Genomic DNA, 24,727 nt, shown 5'->3' with positions numbered 1-24,727 from the left:
ACATTTTGCTTTAAAGTTTGTTCCCTTGCTCAAACAGCAGGAGTCAGTATTTGAGCAGCAATTTGTGACATGGCAATTCATTTACCTTCATCAACAAACATCTAAATTGCTCTATGGACTCATTTAGATAGCAGTGACAAAATAAATAAATAAATAAATTTACCGTGCCTATGCAAGCGTATTCAAGGTCATATGTATAGAGGAAAAAGCCTGCAAGGAACCAGCTCTGAAACTGGGGGAAAACAGACCTGAGAAATATCATCTCACATTCGTGGTTTTTCGGAGACTTACAACCTTGATCTGCAGGTTTGATGTAATCCATGAAGACACTGGCACTTCAATTTAATTACAATTCAGCAGAGCTGAAGGTGACACTGAATCCAGCCAAATGAATCCTGTCAAATGTGGCTTGTCGGGTATCCCATCCCCTCTCCAAGTGACAGAATCATTAGAGCAGAGGTATCAGATTTTAGACATCAGTGGCATAGCTGCTAAGGGAGGAGGATGTTTTAGTTTTAAATTATGACACAATTTGGAGCTAGTCTAGAAATACAAACAAATAGAGCCAGATTATTATTTAAATGCATGCACCGTAAATACATGATGACGCTGATGCAGTCTGACAGGTACAAACAAGCATCAGGTGTTCTCTGTCATCTAATTGATTGCTGCGTCGCGAGCTTCGTAGGAGAAAACGTGTAACCTGTTAATCTGAGGGCGTGCTTTATACAACCAAGGCCACTTTCTCCGTGTAACCACGCCCAATCAGCTGGTTCCTGAAGTTCAGCGAGCCTCAGGAGGGAAAAAAACTTTCCCTCGCTTCTGTGCGGTCTCTTGGTGAGCCGATGGTAGCCACCACTGTGTTTTGTTTTGGAGGATTACATTTTTAACGACTCTGAGCCGTGTCAGCATGTCCTTGACGGATCAGCAGTGGTGTCCCACAAGCGTCCAGGTAACGGTACTCCAAGCCAGGAGCCTTAGGATAAAGGGGAAAAGTGGCACCAACGATGCGTACGCGGTCATACAAGTGGGCAAAGAGAAGTACCAGACTTCAGTGGTGGAGAAATGCGTGGCTCCGGTGTGGAAGGAGGAGGCCTCTTTCGACCTCCCGCAGCTGAACCAGGGAGGAGGAGGCAGCACGCTGCACGTCCACGTCCTTCACCGGGCTCTGGTGGGCCCGGACAAACTGCTGGGACAGGCGGTCATTAATCTGTCACAGCTCAGTGAGGACAAAACACGCAACAAAACCGAGTAAGTTTTCGAGTACAGCCCCGAAGTCGGTGTTATCTGACGTATTTAAAAGGAAAAAGTATTCAAAATGTAGTCACAGTACTAAAAATAAAACAAAACTACACAGAGTGACTCATTTCACAGTAGCAGGGGGAAACAGAACTATAATTATCGATGATTTCATATAACTCTGTCATGCAGTTGCCGATGATAACAACATTTATTAAAATGGGTGGGGGCTTTTCACAAGCTGCAAACTTTCCCCCCCTCCTTTAAAATGATTTCACTTAATTATTCGGCTATAACTGTCTTTAAACGGTTATCGATGTTGTGTCAAAGAGTGACCGTCTGCCAAAACTGATTTCCACTGTTTCCATGTTTTTGCTTTTTTGTTTTTTTAACTTTTAAAATTTTTTTTTTATGTGTAATGTCTTTACTTATATTGGTAAATTATATTGGTAAATAGACTTTAGTGAACAGTATTTACCAAGGGGTTATTTTAAAAGTATCTTTATGACTCTGTGTTATTGTACATCATAACCATTGCAGTTCTTTCTGGCCATCTAAAATATCTTTAGAGACCTATTGTTATATTTGTTGCAATTTCTGCTATCCTCTTGGCCTGATTACTCTTAAAAAGACTTTAAAATACTTTTTAAATGGATAAATAAAAGCTATATAGAAGTCACTTTGCCAAAAACAGATTGGGGCTTCTACCTTGTGATAGGAATGTTGTTTGTGACTCAAGATGACTTGATATAATTCATGAGGGATTCATATGACATGTGACATATTATAGGCCAAAAAATTATTTATAGCATTTTAAATATGGGCAATCCCTTTTTGACAAATACCAGATCACATTAAACTTACTTCAAAGGAAGCATCGCTTTGCCTGCAAAACTGTCCCCTTGGAGTTTCTCTGATCAATCACTCTTGCTATGCAGCCAGCCTCCTTGACCTCTCTAAAGACAGACACGTCAAAAGAAATCAAATGAGGATTTGTTGGTTTCTACTTGCATGTAAATGGGGACATTACGGGAGGCCAAGTGAATAATAAGCACCTCTGATTTTCATCTGTGACACGAGGGGAGGGAACCCTCTGTAGCTCTTTCTGTCAGTCATGCTGTAGTTTCTCGATCTTCATAATCAATCAACGAATCAATAAACGCGGTATAATTTGTGAAAACTGGCTAATGGTTGTTTTTATATGCGTTTGCAAGCCTCACTGGGCATGACTCCAATATTTATCTGTTATATTTGGACTTTTTTTTTTTTCCCTTAAAGTTGTTGTGATGTGAGCTATTGGAGGATGCACGCTGTGCACTGTTTATGCATCAGTGCCCAGACCTGCTCTGGTGGGTTCGACTTAAGAGTGCCACCTACTTGCTCCAGTAGAGCTTAAGGGATTTGTTCCCACTAAAGCAGCCTTTAAGAATGCCAAGCAGCATTATTTACCCAGGCAAATGAAGTGAGCTAGAAGATTTACTTTCATTGACTGAAGGTGTCAACAAGAGGGAAATTGCATCAAGAAAACCCAAGCTTCTGTTCAATTTTTTCTTTGTTTCAGAAAAACTAAAAACTTAAATGTTTAATTTAACGAAACTGCTAAATATAATTAACTAGTTCAATTATTTTTACTATGTGAAAACATCCACACCCATCTATTAGTGTGCAGTAATAATGTAAGTGAACATGTTTTACTGGCCTTGCTGGTACTTTTATGTCTGCTCCTTTAAGCAGAAAATGCTCTTTACTCTGTTAAGGTTAAGTGTATTAGTGCTGAAGTTAAATTTATTTATTATCCAAGACAAATCTGTCCAGGTCCACAGTGAGACATCTGTATCTTTGTAAGAACGGAAAACATTTTCTTTGTAAGCTGTTCCTGAGTGATTTATTCCCCCCGATGTGTAGCTGGTATTATACAAAAGCACACAACAATCCGGCCTGTTAATCTTAACTCACAAACACACACACTTCCTTGTTCTCCTACCTGTTGAAAGGTTTTCTTGTTGTTGTTTTGTTTTATTTGGGGTTTTTTTTGGTTCCGCTTTGTTAAAGGTCTTTGGATAACTGCATCAACAAGAAGGCTGGATTTGATGTTGTGATTCATTAATTTTCATATTTCCTCCGCCATGAAGAAGCAAAGAGGTCTAGCCATACTCTGGCATTGTGTTTTTTGACTGGAATGAGCTGTGACTGAAAGGCATTTGGTCACAATTAATTTATTATACCGCTCTGCCTGTTTGGCTAGTGCCCAGCTCTATTATGCTCTGGAAAGAGGATGCTCGAGTATGCTAATGTGAACTCCACCTGCCTGCAGGTTGCACTTTCTGATCATGGCTGATTTAATATTTAAGTTTTCCTCAAGCAAAACTGCAGAAATCTGCATTTCTGCAATATTTTTATTATGTGTGAAGTCAGAAGCTGGTGCTGTGTAAACACTAAGTTCGATCTCTGTTGATTTTTATGTGAGCTCTGCGAATACACGTTGCCTCCGAGGTTTCATTCTGGCTGCTGCCTTACATTCCTGAACACCTTATCAAGGAAAAACAAACAGTGATGGCAACAGCAATGGTCATGCAAGGTCAGTTTGTCTGAGTAAGACCACTGTGGTAGTACCAAGCTTTATCACACAAGCAGGGTTACATGTGTCATGCTGCTAGCACAACAGTGCTACTGTTAAATGTGCACGATGTGTTTGTGAACTCTGGAAATCAAGAATTCGACCATGTTTAGCACTTTTTTTGCTTGTTGCTTGCAATAGACATTGGTATTTTATTATGAGGAACTATAGTTTGTGCAGCTGTGTTTGTTTGTTAATAATTAACAAGGAAATCTTCCATTTTTAGCAAACAAAACTGTGATTATTTAAAAACAAAAAAACAATCCCACTATGAGGTGCAGTGGTAGCTGCTCTGGTGCGCATGTGGTCTTCCCGTAGTATGGTTTTCCCAGCTGTCATGGACATTTTCTTTTTTTAATTTCACTTATTAAAAAATGTCTGTCACACCAATAAAAAGACACTTTTAATTACATGCACATTAAAATAAAAACCCACTCATTGTATAAACAGACTCATGAGTTTTGTTATATAAAATTTATGGGCTGCAACCCTGTCTCCAGAAAAGTTGGGGAAAATCTGCAAAGTTAAATTATTTAAATTATTTTCAAATGACTGAAATAATTTAGTTTACTGAAAGCCGTACAAAGAGCACACAGCATATATATATATATATATATATATATATATATATAAAGTTATTTATGCAGAATAGCCTTTCAGGCTTGATGTAGGACTTCTGTTCAGCATTTTTCGAGCTCCTCTGTCACATTTTTGTTCCATAATGTCCCACATATTTTCAGTTGGCAACAAGTCTGGACTGCAGGCGGGCCAGTTGGCATCCAGGCTTGTTTGCTATGAACCGTAATGTTTAACAACTGGATGATTTGAATTGGCAGTTTCTTGCTGAAATGTAGTAATGTGCAAAAGTTTTGGACCACCCCTCATTTCTTTATGTTTTGCTTCCAAGGAGCCAAACTTTCTTCTAATATCTGAGTGTGGTCCTGTGCGATCGTTTTCCATTTCAAAGGTTTTCTGTGGACAGTGGCTGCTTTTTCAATCACTTTCACTTCAGTCCAGATCTCAACAATTTCTCTTCTTTTGCTAAACGTCAGCCTAACTAGCATAACTATCTGCAGCAGATGAACAGTATCTGAAAGTCATGTTTTTAAGAAACTGGGGAGGGGGGTGGGGGAGGAGGGTGTGGGGATCATCTTGACAGAGAACAGAGCAAAAGGCAGCCAACATCCAAAGAAGCTTTAAATGTCCTTCAAGAAGCCCGGAGAACTATTCCTGAAGACTACTTAAAGAAATTACAAGAAAGCTTGTCACAGAGTTTATCCTGTGTTGAAAAAATAAAGGTGGTCATGCCAAATACTGACTTTCAAGCTCATTTCAATGATTTTACCTCATATCCTGTTTTCCATGTATGTTTGCCCATGTTTCAGTAAATAACTTCACCCTTTCCAGTTTTCCAAGGAAAATATAAAGAGATGAGGGGTTGCACAGACCTGTATGCCAGGCTTTCCCTTTAAAAAGCATGACCTGGGTGGACCAGCATGTTGCTCCGAAACATACACAATATGGTCCAATATGCTAAATATATACTGTATGGACACACATATTACACCATCTATACATTATACCTACAGGAGCTACTTAGCCATGGAAACCCATGCCATGAAGCTCTTGTACACAGTGTTTATGCTGATGTTAGTACCAGAGGAGGTTTAACTTATTCAATCATCAGAGTGTTTTGGACTTTGATGCACTATTTGCACTTGGTGACCTGCTCTGTAACATTTTATGTGGTGTGCCTTTTTGTGGCCAAGTGCTGTGGTTCCTAAACACTTCCATTTTGCAATATTACAACCTACAGTTGATTGTGGAATATCTAAGAGGAAATGCATTTCCTCTTAGATGCAGTGTATTCTCACTTTTCAACTAATAACAAGTGTCAATAACCAGCCAGATATTCCCTCATAGTCTTTTTTTCAGAGTGTAGCCTACAGGAAGAACCAATTTTTAAAAGAATTTTGAATGTTTTGCTTGCCAGTCCACAGGACTGTTTTCCACTTTGCCTCAATCAGTCTTAAAAAGAAAAGCACTGTTGCTCAATCTTGTGGCTTTTTTTTCTTCCCTCTCCTGTCCTTTTGTAGGGTTATGACTTGAATTTGAGGACCAACAGTGTTCTTCATTGGCTTTCATTGATTTCCACTACAGAGCATAGTCTGTTTTTAATGCTGTGCCACCTGAGGGCCGGGAGATCAGGACAGTTCAATATCGATTTAGCTTCCCCCCCCCTTTTTTTTTTTTTTCTTTGCTAGATTCCAAATGTCTTTTCCATTGTAAATTTCTAAATGTTATTCATACTTTTATTTATTTATTTATTTATTATTTATGCACAATCATGCTAAGTCATCTAGGTTTTTTTTGGTTTTTTTTGTCCACCATTAACTATTTTTAAACATTGGGTTTGGGAGATTGTCTTTTGTTGCCAACATTTTTTTTTTTTTTTTTTTTTTTTTTTTTAAACCTATTAAAAAGGAGTTTCAATTTGTGCAATGTCTTCTTTGTGCTACAGTTACACAAATATATGGGGTATTTGCATGACAGAGACTAAACATTTTTATACAACCCAGTTTTACACATGGAGTTGTACAAGGGCATTACAGCAGCCGTTTTAGCGAGAAGCGTTAAATTAAAGGTGCTATCAAGCAGCCAACTTAATTCAGTTTTATTAATATAGCACCAGGTCGGGGAGGGACAAACATCTGATGCGACTGGTTGGAGGGCGATGGGAAGTGGTGGAAATACAAACTGTGTGAACTGCTCAGTGTGTAAAGGGGAAGTCCCTGAGCCATTTGAGCCTATAGCACTATAAATAAATGATGGTTCAGGGTCAGCTGATACACACCTGACTGTCAACTATATCAAAAAAAGGTCTTAAGCCTAACCTTAAAAGTGGAGACTGTGTGTCTCCAAAAGCCTAACTGGGATCTAGTTCCATAGTAGAGGCCTGATAGCTGAAGGCAATGATTCCCATTAAACTTGTAGAAACTCCAGGAACCACAAGTAAGCCAGCAGTCTGAGAGCAAAATATTATGAAGACTTTAAGATGTGAAACATGATTAAAGGAATAATTATACACTTGTCATGAAACGGTGTAAAGAGCTAATCTAGTGAGGACAGATCTCAAGTATAACTTCTGTTCATCATTTCTGACTTCTTACATAGCTTCATTGCCTTTTTCAAGTCACTGTGTGATCTAGCATATGTTATACAGATTTTCAGTTTTAAAAGGCACCAATTTCAGTCTCTGTTTTGGCAAAACAATGGGAAAGTGAGTTTCTTTTCTTTGCACTGGCCTTCATTTTGTTTCTCTGACTCGTGGATACCAATAAGCCTTGAACATTATCGCTGTTGAGCTGTTTAACTCACTCAGCTCTTCTCCCACTCACAGCTGGGTTCTGTGATAAGAAGACAGGGCATTGTCTTATCAGTAGTTCACAAGGAAGTGTGTGTGTGTGTGTGTGTGTGTGTGTGTGTGCACACAAAGTAAAATAGCTTTACAAAATGTTGAGTCATGCATTATCCTCCCCTGGCTCTGCCTGTCCAGCAGAGCTGCAATCTTTCTGCTACTTACAGAGGTGTGAGATTAGTCAAATGGCCTCATCATCACCCAGGATGTCTTGTATGAAAGCCATCAAAGCAGCTATAACTCCTGCACAGCACTTACTACATTCAGCCAGCTAACGCCCAAACATTTTTGCAACTTCCCTTCTCATTTAACTGAAGTGACTTACTACTTCTGCTCTTTTTATTTTTTTTTCTTGTTCATGTGGGATGCAACTGTGTTGCAATGCAGTACTATTTTGTACTGTCAAAGTACTCATCTGCATGTGTTTTTGTCTAAGTATGTTATGCATATATACGGCTGTTATTGTGTACATTTAATATAATTATAAAGATTTTACATTTGGTATAAAGAGGTTTGACAAATTGTCAACTTACAGTGAGGGGTTCTGGTGAGTCTAATGCTGCATATTCTGAATATTTAAATCCTGAGTGGAGTGGTTTCTCCAAGGGCGAGACTGTAGCTATCCACAAGGCCTAACTGACTGCTGATCCACATGCTAGACAGCAGACTTTAACACCAGAAATGCCAAATATCTTTTGGAAGAAATCTCTTCATCTGTTGAGTAGGGCCCGAGAGGTTTGAAGTACAAACGATGAGCTCCTTAGAGACTACAAATGGGCCATTGTCATTAGTCTGTGCTGTCACTGGACACCTCAGTGTCACCTTGCTAGTACTGGGTGAGAGACCTCTTTTGCCATCAGAATGGACTTAATTCTTTGTAGCATAGATTCAACAAACATTTCTCAGAGATTTTGCTGGATGTGTACGAAGAATGATGGATCCATGCTCTCATGTTGGTTGTGCACAACTCTGATCATCTAAATATGAGACTGTTGAAGGAGAATAATGACTATTGTTTAATTTTTGTCAGACATTAGAAAATGTACCTTCAGTTTTCTGTTCTTGGCTGACAGAAGTGGAGCCTGGTGTGGTTTTCTTCTGCCGTAGCCCATCTGCTTCAAGGTTTGACACAGTCAGAGATGCTCTTCTGCATGCCTCCATGGTTTTAACAGTCATTTGTGTTACTTTTGCTGCATTCTGCCCCCTCCTCTGACTAAAAAGGTGTTTTTGCATTTAGAGAACTGCTGACCACTGGATTTTTTTTATTTATTTATTTATTTTTTTATTTGGATCATCTTCTGTAAACCCTAGAGATGGTTGTTTGGGCAATTACCAGCATACTAGCAATTTCTGAAATATAATGGCAACAGAAACTACAGTATGCAACATTCAAATTCACGCAGTTCAGTCTGACCATGTTTACATTAAATTGCTGATTGACTGCTGTATGTGCATTTTAAATTCATAAAATTAAGAATAAATAGTTAATCAGTTTTAATCCAACAATTAACCTTCTTGTACTAGATTGCATGTAGATGATGAACTATCCTAATTTATCTCAGTACACACAAAGAACGGGACAGACAGTCAAGTTATTCTGGCAATGATATGACTGAAAAAGTGGAATTGTTGTTTTGTTTTTTTCTTGTATTGAATGAAATATTATTTTTCATAACTTTATACCACTTGTAGATGTGTCCCCATCCCATCTAGACGTGTTCTGTTGAATGGCATTTATCAGGCAAGCATGAAGAAGCCACACATGACACAGTTATGTCAAGGCCTGAAATCTGCAAATCACATCCCATTACTCATCAGCAAGTAGGAGGCAGTGGAGCGTTGACAGCAGTAAGCCATTTCAAAACTTCCAGGAAAAGGCGTTTTCCCCAGCTTTTTAATTTGTTTGCATGACATCTGAAGCATTCCTAGGATGATTAAAATCTCACCATATCTAACTCTGGATCATCCAAAGGAAGCGCTGTATTCAGTTCTTTTAGCACATATAAGTGGAATTTCAGTGGGCTGTGTTTTGTCAGGGCTGAAGTTGGAGGGAAAAGTCTATTTATGGCACACAAACGCGTGCATGCACAAAGCATCTTTGGACAATAATGTGTAATGCAGAGAAAGAGACAGAAGCCTGCAGCAACAACAAATGCATGGCCTCGTCCTCATTTCCTCATTTCCCTAGGAATCCAGACTTCAGTGGGACTTGTTTGCTCAGTGGTGAGCTGACCTCAGATTTTTGCCTGATGGGCACTTTTTATGCTGACTGACTTTTTTTTTCCTTTTTCCTATTGTGTTAGATTTCTTCTGCCTGTTCTGAGACCCTTCTGTCAGTACTGGATGTCGAAGGTGCAGAAACACTGGAAAGTTGGCCCTGTCTGGTCTTGCTTGGCATTTTTAGGATGTCTGTTTAGGATTTTTCAGCATTTTAAACATGAGACTTTAATTTTATGAATGAATTTTTAGGGCGTAACCAGCATTTATAATTGGTTACTTTATTGTCATCTTGGTGTGTTGTTATTATCCAGCTGTATCAAAATGTGGTGCTGTATCAAAATTCTCTTTGGTGTGCATGTGTTGTATATTTAAAGGATGAAGAGGGGGGTAATAACAGAATAAATTCCCTTGAACCTGGCAGGCTAAGTTTCGCAAGAATCCGACTAAATCTCGGATGAAAGCTTTCTCTTTCAAAGGGGCAGTTGGCTTGCTAACTCCCTGCAGGGTTGGATGCATTATTTAGGAAAACTGGCATAAAACATTTTGACAGTAAACATCAGCACCGTACATCTACCATGCTCTGAAGATTTGATCATGTGAGACAAGGAACAAGGGAACAGGATTTAATAAAGGTTGTCAACTGCTGAGGGTACACACTGTACAAGCTTTCATAAATTCTGCAGGGCTGCTGTAGACTTGACAGAATTTATATTTTTAAGACTTTCCTTTATGCTCAGTTTGCTGGTTGAGCTTAGATCATCACAGACTTTCCAAAAACATTCACGCTGCCACTTTCCATTTGCAGTGAGATGGGTCATGATTTCTGCAAAGAGGAAAAATGAGCAGGACTAGACATTCACATTACTATAAATGTGTGCAAGTCTTGGTGACTCTCATTTGTTTAAATCATTTAGAAGATCGTGATCAGTATTAATTTCTTTTGTTACAAGGGGTTTGTGGTGCATTTGATCTTTATGATCATTACAGAGACATTCAGTTTAGACCTTCAGACAGGCCTCACTTGACTTATAGATTGAGTGATAGATTTTGGTCACAAGTAGCTTGATTTTGTGATTGCACCCCACTTCTGGTTTAGTCGGGATAAAAACACCTCTAAAACGACCACATATTTCTAGATATTTGATTTTCACTTTTATACAGTGGATGTGTAAATAAGTACAAAAGGCTAATAATTTGCGTCTCTTCAACAGATGGTTTAAACTTCTTGATAAGACTGGTAAGCCAGACAAAGACAGAGGAGAGGTGCTTCTGGATATCCAGTTCATGAGAAACAACATGACTGCCAGCATGTTCGACCTTTCTGCTGCTGGCAAATCTCGGTCTCGTCTGGGCAAGTTCAAGGACAAAGTTCGTGGCAAGAAAAAGGAGTCAGATTCTGTGACCAGCGTGGCGCCGTCCTTCAGTCAGGTCCTGACGGACAGCGAGGAGGAGGGCAACGGGGATGGTGAAGCGGCGACAGGCAAGGATGGAAAACATAAGAAACACAAGATTAAGTCTTTGTTTTCTCCAAAGTCCAACTTGCAGAAGAGCATGTCTCAGTCTATGTCTGTTCTGCCTGGGAAGAACTCCGCGCTCACCGGCAGCCAATCATCTGGTCTGAATGTCGATTCCTCAGAGGGTCAGGAATGTACTTTTTCACCATTAATGCTTTCCTCTTTCATTATGTTGTGTTAACGTGCTCATCTTCTTTTCAGGTAAAAAGAAGTTCAAGTTCATGATACATAAACGCTCAGGCAGCTCAGGCAGCAAGGATTCATCATCTGGTCGTGAAAAACAGGTTTCTGTAGAACAGAGTAATTTATGCATCAATGGCAGTCACGTATACTGTGAGGAGCCGCCATCTCGGACTTCTCGCATCAGCTCAAACTTCAGTCTGGCCAGTTCAGGTCATGGATCAATGGAGGATGTCCCTGAAAACTCTCCACCACCTGAGCAACAAAAGGCAGCGAGGCAGTGTTCACCTTGGGAAGAGGATGAGGAGGAGGAGGAGGAGGAGGAGGACACTCCTGAAGTTGAAAACGTTAAAGCGAATGTGAGTGAATCCAAAAGGACTATAATAGAGGAGGAGAGGAAAGAAGAGAAGGTTAAGAGGCAACAAGAGAGGCTTGAAAGTTTAGCTGAGGACAGAGAAAAACAAGAGGAAGAGGAGACGAGGAGTAAAGAAGAGGAAAAGATTAGAAGTGAGGAAGAAAAGAGAAGACAAGAGCAAGAGGAAAGGGTTAGGATGGAAGAAGAGCGTGAAAGATTGGCAGAGGAAAAGAGACTACAAGTCCTAGAGAGAAGGAAAATAGAGGAGGGAGAAAAGAAGAAAAGGGACGAAGAGGAAAGGATTAGAGTTGAGGCAGAGAAGAAGAGGTTAGAAGAAGAGGAGAGGGTTAAGATGGAAGAGAGAAGGCAAGAAGAGCAAAAACTGGCAGAGGAAAAGAGACTCGAGGAAGAGATGAGGGCACAGGAAGAGAGGAGAAGGCAAGAAGAAGAGGCAAAAATAGCAGAGGAAGAGAGACTGAAGGAAGTAGAGAGAAGGAAACTTGAGGAGGAAAGAAGAAAGCAAAGAGATGAAGAGGAAAGGATTAGAATTGAGGAAGAGAATAAGAGACTAGAAGAGGAGGAGAGGGTTAAGATGGAGGAAAAGAGAAGGCAAGAAGAGCAAAAACTGGCAGAGGAAAAGAGACTTGAGGAAGAGAAGAGGGCACAAGAAGAGAGGAGAAGGCTAGAAGAGGCAAAAATAGCTGAGGAAGAAGAGAGGATTAGAAAGGAAAACGAGGAGAAGGAGGAAGAAAGGAAACGAAAAGAGGAGGAGGAGCTGCTGAGAAAACTAGAAGAAGAGCAAGAGAAAAAAAGGATACAGTTGGAGCAGGAAAGGAAGCAAAGGGAGGAAGAAGAGAGGGTTAGGAAAGAGGAAGAGAAGAAAAGGCAAGAAGAAGAGGAACGGGCTAAGAAAGAAAGGGAAGAACATGAGAGATTAGAGGAGGAGAGGAAACGGATTGAGGCAGAGGAGAAAATTAGACAGCAAGAAAGGATCAGGATGGAAAAAAGACTAGAAGAACAAGAAAATCAAAGAGCTGAAGAGGAAAGACTTAGGAAAGAGGAGGAGAAGAGACGGGAGGATGAGGAGAGGGCTAGGAAGCAAAGAGAAGAATATGAAAGACTGTTAGAGGAAAAAATGCAACAAGAAGAACAAAGAAGACTTGAGGAAGAGGAAAGAATTAGAAGGGAAGAAGAGGAAAGGGTTAGGATGGAGGAAGAGATGAAGAGGAGAAAAGAGGAAGAAGAGAGGGCTAGAAAGGAAAAGGAAGAAATGGAGAGGCTGGAGGAAGAGAGAAGACTGCAGGAACAAGAAAAGTGGAGGATTGAGGAAGAGGAGAGGATTAGGAGAGAGAAGAAGGAAGAGGAGGCAAGGAAGCTGGAGAAGTTGAGGAATGCAGAAGAGCAAGAGAAGAGGGGAAACAAAACAACAGATGAAGTTAGGGCTGCAGGGAAGAAACCCAAAGTGAGCAGTCCTGCAGTCACTTCCACTAATCCTTTTGATGAAACCTTCTCTTCCAACCCCTTTGAGGAGATTCCCGAGTCCCTCGACAACAGCACAGCCGAAGAGCCAACGGTTCAGCAACGGTTAGTTAAAGCTATACGCTACGTCAATCACAAGCACTGCAGTAAAAGTGTGATTTAATAGCCTTACCTTGAAATACTTGAATTCATTCATACATACATATATACATACAACCTCCTTAGCTCTCGAGAACCTCTGACTTTACAGAGGGAGTTTATTTACAGTGCATTTAAACAATTTTAAAACGACCAGACAACAGCTCAAGGTGGATGGAATTTTAAGGTTCTCAGTCTTTGTTTAGCATTTTCTTCATAGCACTCAGTACTAATTACAATTGTGGATAAAGATAATGGAATTTTTTTTTGTTTGTTTTTTTTCCTGGTAACGAATGTAAAAAGTTGGCAAATCAAACCTGATTTTAGTGATTCAGGTCACTCTTTCCAATTCATTTATTTATTCATTTTTTCCTTTTCAAAGTGGTGCATTAAAGTCCTTCCAAAGCTGTTGAAAAACAAATTAGAACCACAGGTTTCAGGCAAGGCTGGAGGAAATGTCAAAGGAAAATTGAAATCTTTGTCCTCCGGGAATATTAACACTTCGACAAAACAAAATTTGTGCAAATTAATTCAGACGTTAAAATCCTTTTTCTTTTAAGAGAAACTGCCCTGTGCTGGTAACGCTTAAAAGGCTTGGTGATCACCCCAAGGTAGTCACACTGAACTTCTGTAGACCTTTCCTCAACTAAAGTGTTAGACCGCCTGACATTGTTAAGCATTACATAATGTGCACGGTTGACCAGGCTTAAAAGCAGAACAGGACAGCATCAGGAGCAGAAGAGAAAAGGAGGTAGTGAAGCTGAATTATAATGGTTGATTAAAAACAACACAACGATGATGCACATGCAGGGAATGTGTTATCTGAAGTTACCTTATGTGCTTTTGCTCCGTCACAGGTCAGCAGCAGTTCTTCTTCTCAGTAGTTCTCTATTTAATAGAATAGAATAGAATAGAATTCAACTTTATTGTCATTGCACATGTCACAGGTACAGGGCAACGAAATGCAGTTTGCATCCATCCAGAAGTGCTTTAGCCATGATATAGATATTACAATATATATTAGCAATAATATAGATATGTAAGTATATTACAGAATGGGTCTATTATGGTATATAATATGTACACGGTATGAAATATGTTATGAATATGCTATAACTATAAGTATGTACAGGCTGTAGTGAGTACAAGCTATGTACAGGCTATGAACAGGATATAAATATGAAAAAAAAAAAACTATACAGAAATATGAGATATACAGCTATACAGAAATGGGAACTATGCAAGTTGTAAACAGTTGTAGAATTAAAAATTATTGTATGATTATTTACACAGAACTATACAGTAGTGCAGCTAAGAGGCTATATAAAGTGCTAGTGGTTGTGAGTGGTGGTTCAGTCCATGTTATTATTGTGTGTTTGAGGGTACAGTTGTCCATTGTGTGTAGGTGGTTGTGGGTGTGTGTATGTCCAGTCCATGTGTTAACATGGGTCAGATGTCAGGAGGCAGAGTAATGGGAACATAAGTGACACATGTGACTGTTGCACAGCTATGTGTGCGTTACAGTTTATATAATTTTGCAGACTGGGCTGAAAGATTGAGCTCACTGCATAGTTTTACCTCATTATGTGAAGTGAAAAATACTAGAAACTTTGTGAAGAAGTCAGTTTGACAGAAGAAGTAGATGGAAAGAAACTTCAGATGTGCTCAGCACATTAAAATACATTTCCTTTTATAGTAGTATCTCAATATCTTATGTTACCTTTTCACCTTCTTTTGGTTGTCCTATAACATTGCAAGAGAATTTGGGACAAGGTATCTTTAATATTGTGAAAAATAAAGTCCTATTATATCAATCTATATTACTTGCATCATTAGTGTGTTTAGCCCCCCACGCCTACCAACCCTCAGTTGAATTCCTGTTATTAAATGCTGACGTATGCCCAAATGTTATGTAGTCTGTCTCATTTCCAGGTGTCACTCTGCTGTGTCATCGGTGAGAAGTAAGACCGGTTCCGTGGATGAAAAGGACCTGATTAGTACTCAACGAGAGAAGCGACCAGCTCCTCAGCCGCCAGTAAGGAGTCAAGCTGGCAAGCAGCCTCACAGGGAGCAGGATGTGCCGGCACGACATCTGGCACAAATTAACAAGCAAAGCAAAGACAAAGATGTCAAAACTGTCAGTGTTCCCCCACAGCGCTCGGTGCAAATGATCGCTCCGCTGTGTAGGTCTCCCACAGATTCAAAGAACTCCCAGAGCCTGACGCAAAGCAATAACGCTAATGGAACAACAAACGAAGCCAAACACAGCAAACGTCCTGCGCCGTCCGTACCTCCTCCTGTGGGAGAAAAGCAGTCATCAGAACCAAAAACGAGCTCTAATCTAGGCGGCGCAGAGACTAAACAAGTTAAAGTTGTTTGTGGCTTAAATCCTTTTGAGGAAGATGAAAGTGAGCTCACAGCTCAAGATGACACAGCAGTCTCTAGTAATACTGGTTCAATACACTGGCCTCCAGCTGTATCACAAAGTGCAGATAAAGATGCTGCCTCTCAACCAAAAATCAAATCCTCAAAGACGGCCCACGCTCCCCCACCTCCTGCAAAGAATGACATCAGCTCGAACACTTTAACGAACACGGGCACGGAAAGAAGCCACGCTACAGGTGATCGAAGTGCAGCTGCGCCCGATAACGATGCACTCCAAGCATGCGACCCGTATTATGAGTCCACAAGTCCTGGGCATGTCCCAGTGAGTCCACTCCAAGAGTCCCAGTCCCTTAAAGTCCAGAATATAGTGGAGACAGGTGTGAAGAAAGATGGGGCACCTACACCTTCACGCAGGTCAGATGGTTTGGTTGCTAAAGAATAACTTTTATAGGTCAAATGTTACTTTATTTATATTTTTATCTGTATGCACGTTTCATTTGTGTAATTTGCAACATTCAGTCTTATTAGCTTTCACTTATACAAATGTTCAATGTATTCTGTACAGTATAGTAAGCTTGATATGGGTGAACTGAGTTTTATTATTGGGTATTATGTTCAGTTTAATTGTTGAATGGATTACTGCGCAGTGTACTTGGTTATACAGTTTCCTTTACTCCCATTCAACAGGTGCTTACGTCTGTCTTTTATGCTTTGTTTTCATCATTTCAGGCTTCAGCCGGTAAGACCTCTTAATCCTCTCGAGCAGCAGGGTGCCTCAGTTGTTCAAGGGGAAAATGAAAACAAATCCACAGGAATCCCCAGTGGACTTCAGGACAAAACAACGGTATTTGTTTCTCTCTCTCTCTCTCGCTCTCTCTCTCTCTCTCTCTCTCTCTCTCTCTCTCTCTCTCTCTCTCTCTCTCTCTCTCTCTCTCTCTCTCTCTTTTTTTTAAGATTTTCAACAAGAAATAGGCCGATGGAATTTAAGTTTCTTATATCCTGGCACTTTTAAAGCATGCTTTGTCGCTCCACAGTTGGATGACAGTGGGATGAAAGGGCCTTACTCCCAGCTGACCCGGGAGGAACTGATCTCTCTGATCTTGAAACAGGAGAACCAGCTCTCGGAGAGAGATCATAAGATATCGGAGCTGGAGCAGTACATTGATAATTTACTTGTGCGAGTCATAGAAGAGAAGCCAAGTATCCTCATGTCCTTGACCGCTATGAAGAAAGCTGCTTAGGTAGCTTTGCAGGCGTCACTGTATTCTTGCTGCACTTAATCAGACCTGTTTATACACAGCTCGTCCACATTAGAAATATCACTTTATAGATGTATTGGTTACGTTAATGCAACTGGAATACTTTTGCTGTAAAGTATGGAGGAACACTTTAGATTTCAAATATTTCATCACCCAATAAAATTAATGATTTGAGGGAAAGAAAATCTTTGAAATATTTAGCTCTCTCAGCTAAAGGATTCAGTTTGGAAAGACGTGGTAGTTTTTAGATGATCGATAAATTTAGACATTTGTTTCATGTGAGTTTAAAGGATATCTTGTATATATCTGGTCATGCCTTTCATCTTTCTTCTGGAAATAACTTTGATAAATGTGTAATCCTGCCAGCATACCAGACTTGTTGCATTTCATGGCGAAACTCCAGTTGATTTCTCTCTGTAGAGCTTACTGTCAAAGTTTACTGCTAATTCCCATGTGCACTTTAAGTAGCTCACACTATTAACTGTTAAGACACTGAACACTGTACTGAGTATTTTTACTGCTTAAATAAATTTGAAAAATAAAATAAAACCATGAATTAATACAAACACTGTCTGCTACTTTATTTAGTTTCTGATCAGATTAAAGCGCGTTTTAAAGATTAGTTTTCCTTTCCTGATGAAACAGTTGTTCTTGTTTTTTTTAAATCTTAATTTATATCCTGGAATATTTTTCTGTAGGCTTCATTTCATCTAATGTCTGTACGCAGTACTGAAATTTAAGTGTACATGGTCTTCTTCATCATCTTAAAATTAATCTTGACATTGATTTACTAAAGCTTGTTTAAAACATTTGCTTTTGGTGATGTCAAAGGAGAATGGCCAGACTGCTTTAAGCTGATAGGAAGCCAACAAGAAGTCAGATAACCACTCATTATAACCAAGGTGTGCAGAAGAACATCTCTGAATGAACAACATATTGAAGCTTAAAGCAGATGGGCTACTGCAGCAGATGACCACACCGGGGGCCATTCCTGTCAGATGTAAACAGGAATCTGACCTCAGTCCAACAGAGCACCTTTGTGATGTGGTGGAATGTGAGACCTGCATCATTAATGTGTAGCCAACAAATCTGCATCAACTGTGTGATGCTGTCATGTCAATATGGACCAGAATCTGTGAGGAACGTTTCCAGCATGTTGCTGAATGTGTGTCATTATGAATTAAAGCATTTCTCAAGACAAAAGGGGCCCAGCCCGGTACCAACACGGTGTACGTGAATCACATGGCTAGGTCACCTAGCAGTATTTATAAAACTGAGGATAACTCTGATTTAACATTTGATCTCCTTTTGGAAAAATAAAAACAATAATAATATGAAAATTTCTAGTAATGCAGAGGCTAAGGTTGAAAATCTGGTTTAATCATATCAACAACATGACCCTAAGATTGCTTAGTCTAAAGTTTGTCTGAAGACAGTCTGCTTGGATATCCTTTTATGCTGTACAAAACATGATGTTCTTGGATATTTCTTCAAGAACTGGTCATGAACAGATGGAGTAATTTGAGATAAACAATCCGGTAATGTGAGTACTAATGGGAAACTTGCCTTGGCTGTGATGAGTTCTCAAGGTCTCAAACTGTGAAGTTCTGTGTACCACAGGGTGGAAATCAGCCTCTATTCAGCCTCTAATCAGCCTCTATTCAGCAAGTCTTCCAGCAGCCACAACATATTCAATTGATCTGCATGTGCAAAGGGCATTGCTCGACAAGATCATTAACAAAAACTAATCACTGAGGCATTTGAGAAAATCACTCTATTTTAAGCTGTCAAATACTCTGACTGCACCGTCTTCTGTCCTGCGGCACAGTGCTGTCAGTGACCTACACTGTAAAATCTAATTAGTTCCCAGAACTCAAAAAAATTGAGTAAAGCTTAGCTAAAAATGACTAAATTAGGACAACTTATTTATTTTGAGTACTCTGTACAAGCTCATTTGTTCCCAGAACTCAAGAAAATTGGATCAAGTTTACGTAAGATGACCAAGTTGGGGCAACTTACTCATTTTGAGTACACTGTACAGCCTGGTTAGTTCCCAGAACTGCCTCAAAAAAACTAAGTAAAGCTTACTTAAGATGACTGTTAGGACAACTTATACATTGCAAGTCTGCAGTATTAAGAATAACTTGATATTTCTGACTGTACAATACTAATTGTTTACCTACTGACAAACATTTCAAGTTCAACTAAATGAAAAAACAATTTGTGGTACCCTGAATATGATTAAAAATAATTAACAACACTTTTTGTAATGATGTTAAAATCAGCCCAACTTTTATTTTCAAACACAACAAAGTATAACAGCCAACATACTGGACACTGTTCTGCTGAACAACAAACAATTATATTGCCATCACTGTTATAATCTTACAATGAAACAAAGTCTCAGATGTAATTATTCTGAAAATAAGTTTAGGCCTACCACAAGTTTGTTTTGTACTTACATTACTTATATAATCAAAATAAAATATTTATTGTTCTGTCACAAGTGCAGTCTCTAATTTAAACAACACATTTGTTTTTCATTCCAACACAGGAGCTGGAATGTTGTAATATTTTAAGGATGGCTTGTTTCCAGTCCCAGCATTACTGCCTGAATGACTATCATGGATCGAGGTGATCCAAATGTAGGTGCAGAAGAAAGTCTTTAACTTCCCTTAAGTACAGTGGCAGTGGATGTGGGTTGGAGATGCAATGAGCTTGAACCTGCAGGCGACCATCTTCACTGACCACACCATCTGTGACGGAGGACTCATCTGTCCTGTTGTCCTGCAAGCAAACAATCATATTTTTTGGAACATGAATTTAATTGCTTTCTTAAAACATTTTTTCTGCATTTGGTATAAAACAGACTCCAATTTGGACAATCTCAGGCTCCCTCCCCACCGGAGAGGTGACATTCAATGTCCCAATTGTCAGTCTGGATAGCCGTGACCACCACCCAACACACAATAATGTCATGAAAGCATCATTTTAAAAAGGGCTATGCAAACATGGCCAATAACTTTAATTCTAATGATGTGCAAAATGATTTGGGCACAAAACAAATTTTGCTGTTAGAAAACTTGCAGACTTCACTATATACAGTGTAGACCCTCTAAACTAAGTTTGGGGGATGTGATCTTTCAAGAAATGCAGACCAAACTGTTGTTTTTTGTTTACTTACACAGCATGTCTTGTAGAATTAACTGGAGTCACCAGCAACAGCATAGTGCAGTCATATCTCAAGTCTAATAACAGAAGACAGGAAAAGATCAGTAAAGAAACAACTTCCCCAAACCAAAGCACAAATAAAACAATAAGTAAAACAGGCTGTTCTAAAGTATGATTAAAGTTCAGCCTGATTAATATAAATGCCACTGGCAGTTGCTAATATATTGGAAAACCAAAATACTTACCACTGAGTTGATGTCTTTCTGTCCAACAACAGGAGTGCTGGTCCCGAGCCTCAAAGACAGTAAGAAGCAAGCAGAGGGAGAAAAAAAACAGAACATTTTTCAGAAATTGATTTGATCCTTAATGGCTGTGCAATTATTGTAACATAGAGTTTGCTTATGTTGTTAAATAAAGTCTAGATTTGACATTAATAGATGCCACAGATGTTCAAAAGCTGCCACAAAGCATGAAAAAAAAAATGGACCTCTCTGAAAACGTCGGAGCATTTTTGCAAATATGTGACGTCTTGATAAATTGAGCAGATATTTGAACTTTACACAGCTACATTCTCGCCTGAAAATATCTTAAAAGTTTATTTTGTGACCCAGAAAAAGTAATAAGTTTTTTAGCCGCGCTCCTCCGCCATTGCCTCGCTTACAAGTACGCACAGGCTCCGACAACCAGCGACAAATGCGATCATCCTTTTCCCCAGACTACCCTTTCTGGGTCACAAAATAACCTTTTAAGATATTTTCAGGCTAGAATGTAGCTATGCAATGCACAAATATCTACTTAATTTATCAAAACATCACATATTTGCAAAAGTGCTTCCACGTTTTCGGAGAGCTCTGTTATCCACCAGCGCGATAGCTGACCGGGAGGTCAAGGCTCGATAGAGTCCAGGAGCACAGCTAACTCCTGGCTTATTGTTTTCAATCCCCCTGCACTCTTTTGCTACTCAGGTTAAACATGATATATATAATTAGTTAGTTAGTTATGGCTATGGCTTACTCAGTTTTTCTAAGTTAAGACAACTCAAATAAATTGAGTTTAACAGCATTTTTGCATAAAAAGTACTGGTAACTTATTTAAATCGAGTTCTGATAACAAATTGATAAAAATTGAGTTCAGCCTATTTAATATTTTTAATTAAACACAATATTACATTTTACAGTGTAGACCGCAGTTTGTATTCAGGAATAATTCTCATATTATTGAAATTGCTGTATTTTTTTTGATTTATGGTAGATAGACTCAAGCAGAGCTGTGAACATACTTCGAGTGGGAACACAGCCCCCCCTCAGTGTTTCTTAATTCTTCCTTTCAAATATTTTTATTGCACTGGGAAGTGCTTAGTAGTTTCAGACTGTAAGAAGACTTCATTTTAATTAGCATTAGTCATGAATGAATGTTTGGTTTTTGTAAGTGCAAAATTTGTTACTGACAGTGTGGGAAACTCTTTGCCCAACCTTCATGATGCAGAGAGACAAACGTGGTCCTAAAAAAGGTCCCTGACCTCTGTTGCTTCTACCTTCTCAGAATTTATAGTTTAATAATTCAACAGTAACTTCTCAAACATGGGTTAAAATATTAGAGCTACTAATCCACGTCAAAAGGTTGGGGTGGTTCGGGCATCTTACAAAGGTGCCTCCTGTATGAGGTGTTCCAGGCATGCGTGACTGAGAAGAGACCCCAGGGTAGACTCGGGACGTGCTGGAGAGATTATATCTCTTGGCTGGCCTGGGAACGCCGCAGTGTTCCACCAGATAATTTGGAGAATATAGCTGGGGAGAGGGAGGTCTGGGCCTCTCTGTTTAGGCTGCTGCTCCTACGATGGATGGATGGGTGAATGGATGGGTGGGTGGGTTAGTAAGTGAGTGAGTGGGTCCACAGTTTCAATCTACACAGAAAATGGCATCCCTCCCACGGCTTACATGGACCATCAGTCATATATCTTACCAAATTCCCTCAAAATGGGAAAAATGACTCCTAATAGCAAAAGGTTATCAAAACTCCTGATCAGTAGTCTGTACGTAAGTGTCTATATTATTTACTCCCAACTGTCCCTGTAACTCTCTCAAAACCTTCCATAATTACATAAATGTATGTGAAAGGAGTCCAGCCAACAATTGTGTCAGTATTTCTTCTTTCTTCAGTATCTACCTTTTCTGTCTCTTTCATGTTGGGAATCTTAGATTGTTTTTCTTCTATACTGCCTTGAGTTAAACCAGGACATTGTTGGTGTTGGGTTTCCATATTAACACAGTGTCCGAGTGAGTAACCAATTTTAGGTGAAGTAGTCACTGAGTTTTGCAACCTGTAAGATTATTTCTGGGAATTATTTGCTTACCTCATTGCCCTGCAGCCTTGCTGGCTCTGGTTCCAGTAGAGTACAAACCTGTTTTAGTCCATTTCCCTGCTCTGGACTCCTGCATGACTCCATTATACCTGCCCCCAGTCTCTACAGCCCCTACAGTGTGCTTGATTGTTTAGGACTCCTGCATGCTTCTGATACTGCTTCACTTGTTCTCTCATTCAGGAAATTCAGCAATCGGCAGTGTGTCTTTGAGTTTTTGTTACATTCTGATATCCTTTTATCCTTCGCTTTCTAAGTAGCTGACAGTGATTTCTCTTATTTGCATTATATAGTGGTGACCAGCTGTTATCCTAGTGTAGATTTGTGTAGTGTGGCACTTTGCATTTGTTAGCATTTTACAGACTGGGAAGACCGCACATTTTAAACAGATGCATTTGTCAAATTAGCTTTTACACTCTCAGAGGAAACATTATGTGCATTATCTGCTGTAGATATGTTTTTTATTTTATTTTATTTTGGTCTTCTTTCTCATGTGCTGCACAACTATGCTTATTGTTTTCCCAGTATGGGTCAACAAGCTTAGTTGCATCACTTTTTTATTCAGATTAGAGTTGGACTCCTGAAAACCCTTAACCCTTCCTGAAATAATTTCAAGGAGGGCTGGTCTCTTTAGGTTTACTATAGAAAGGTTACCTCCCTAATTTATGTAGAGTTCTAGTCTGGTCTCAATTTTTTCTTTATTGTAGCACAAATGTATTGACCTCAGTGTCTTTCGCTGGCCCTATTTGCCTTTCAAACGCACATATTTTGCACTGCATGGATGGATCTAACTGAGATATTATGATATGTTGGCTCTTGAAGAAAAGAGTGAAACAAGGATTTTTCTTTTCTTTTTCTTTCTATGACACATAGCTCCATGTTTGCCTCAGCTTTGCTGAACTACTTTTATAACCACTGGTAATTTTTGGTATTGTTTTTTTGTTTCTGTCTTTTTGTGTTCATTCCAGCCTGTAATGGCATCCTCTGTTGTTCATCTTGTGTGAGTCTTCATTTTGATTGTGATGACGTCTGTGATGACGCATTTGGCTTCCTGATTCTTTTGTGAGTCTTCTTCGTGAATGCTCACACTACTTGAAGTCCACTTTTTCATGGCTTTTTGGGGTTGCTTTTCTTCTCCATCATTCTTTTTTTTTTCTTTGATGCCTGTTCTTTTACTGGAACTTCTCTCTGCACTGACATTTTCTGTTATTTATTACTGCTCCATTCTCCATGTTGCCCTCAAGTCATTCCGATTTGATGCTGTGAGTCGTGCTTGGGTAAGTAGTTTATCCTGCTGTGATGAGTAGCCTAAATGCAGAGGTGGAAAGAGTACTAAAATATTTTACTCAAGTAAAAGTACTATTACTTTGCTGAAATTTTACTCAAGTACAAGTAAAATTACCTGTCTAAAAATGTACTCAAGTAAAAGTAAAAAGTAGCTCATTTAAAATGTACTCAGAGTAAAAGTTACATAGTTACTTTTCTGTCAGCAGGAGGACAGCCGCTTCTGAGTAGTGCAAAAAAAGACAGTGGGATATAAATCTCAAAGTAGTTCTTTTTTAGTGAAAAGAAAAACTTTACAAATTAAAGTGCAGTGGCAGTTAAACTGCAAGTCTATACATGAAAATGGATAATGGTCACCAAACCAATCAACCAAACTGTCAGGTATCACAGTGTTTTCAATACAAAACCATATCATTCTTTCACATGAGAATGTGTTCTAAACTGTCAAATAAGAGAACAAGTACTGAACTGAACAGCAGCTGCTTTAAAAATGTTTTTTAATTTTTTAAACTTGGCCCTGCCCTACTGTACCTCTAGAATAAAGTTCCTTTGTATCCATCCTAGAGTGTTACTCTCTGAACTTCCTGTTAATTTTGAGGAGCAGTTGATTTTCAAAGTTAGTAGAGTTCATCCTTGCTCACTTTGCAGTGAACAGTAGTCCAGCACAGCTAAAGAGACGCTCGAAGGCAGCTGAGGCAGGCAGGCCAGAGTTAAGTTTGAGAGAAAGTTTTTTGACGTCCCTAATAAGACATCAATGCATTACATAGCTACCGCTGGTAAATTATACCAATATACCTCGTGTTTTGTTTTATTGGACAGTAACAGGCTAGTTAACGGGAGGTTGCAAGTGCTAATTAACAAGTAACAGAAGTCAGCTGTCTTTGACTAATCTAAGGTAAGTGAGCGCTCTGTTATTCTTTTGCCTGCAGTGTGAACATATGTGGGTTAAGTAAGAAAGTAGCCGCTTCGCTTCTGTCTTTAATTTAACTATTTTTTAAAATAAATTATTATTATTAACAAACAGGAAAAACGTAGGTAAACACATTTTCTTTTGGCAATTTACCAACCCAGTAAAAAAAAGGAAATTTGCGTGGACAGCAACGTGCCCG

The 24,727-nt window shown here is 39.3% G+C and overlaps 1 protein-coding gene and 1 long non-coding RNA gene across 2 annotated transcripts; one reads left to right on the top strand and one right to left on the bottom strand.

The window, feature by feature from the left end:
• The first annotated feature begins 750 nt into the window (after positions 1 to 750).
• Positions 751 to 17,358, top strand: rab11fip1b (RAB11 family interacting protein 1 (class I) b). Its single transcript, XM_084935139.1, has 6 exons — positions 751 to 1,251; positions 10,706 to 11,133; positions 11,210 to 13,127; positions 15,093 to 15,959; positions 16,275 to 16,389; positions 16,580 to 17,358. Exons 1-6 carry the CDS (start codon positions 911 to 913, stop codon positions 16,784 to 16,786), a joined length of 3,876 nt encoding a protein of 1,291 aa, XP_084791265.1. The 5' UTR covers positions 751 to 910; the 3' UTR covers positions 16,787 to 17,358.
• A 1,682-nt stretch (positions 17,359 to 19,040) lies between these two features.
• LOC146383722 (uncharacterized) lies at positions 19,041 to 20,495 on the bottom strand. Its single transcript, XR_014800617.1, has 3 exons — positions 20,221 to 20,495; positions 19,989 to 20,052; positions 19,041 to 19,591 (listed from the first exon to the last, which is right to left on the bottom strand). It is a non-coding gene; the product is annotated as an uncharacterized LOC146383722 (long non-coding RNA).
• Between the last annotated feature and the right edge of the window lie 4,232 nt (positions 20,496 to 24,727).

This window comes from Perissodus microlepis, chromosome 7, assembly GCF_051167445.1.
Source record: "Perissodus microlepis isolate ML-2025 ecotype Zambia chromosome 7, ASM5116744v1, whole genome shotgun sequence".
Classification (NCBI taxonomy): Eukaryota; Metazoa; Chordata; class Actinopteri; order Cichliformes; family Cichlidae; genus Perissodus; species Perissodus microlepis.
The sequence above is the reverse complement of the archived record's forward strand: the minus strand, read 5'-3'. Positions and strand labels throughout refer to the sequence as shown.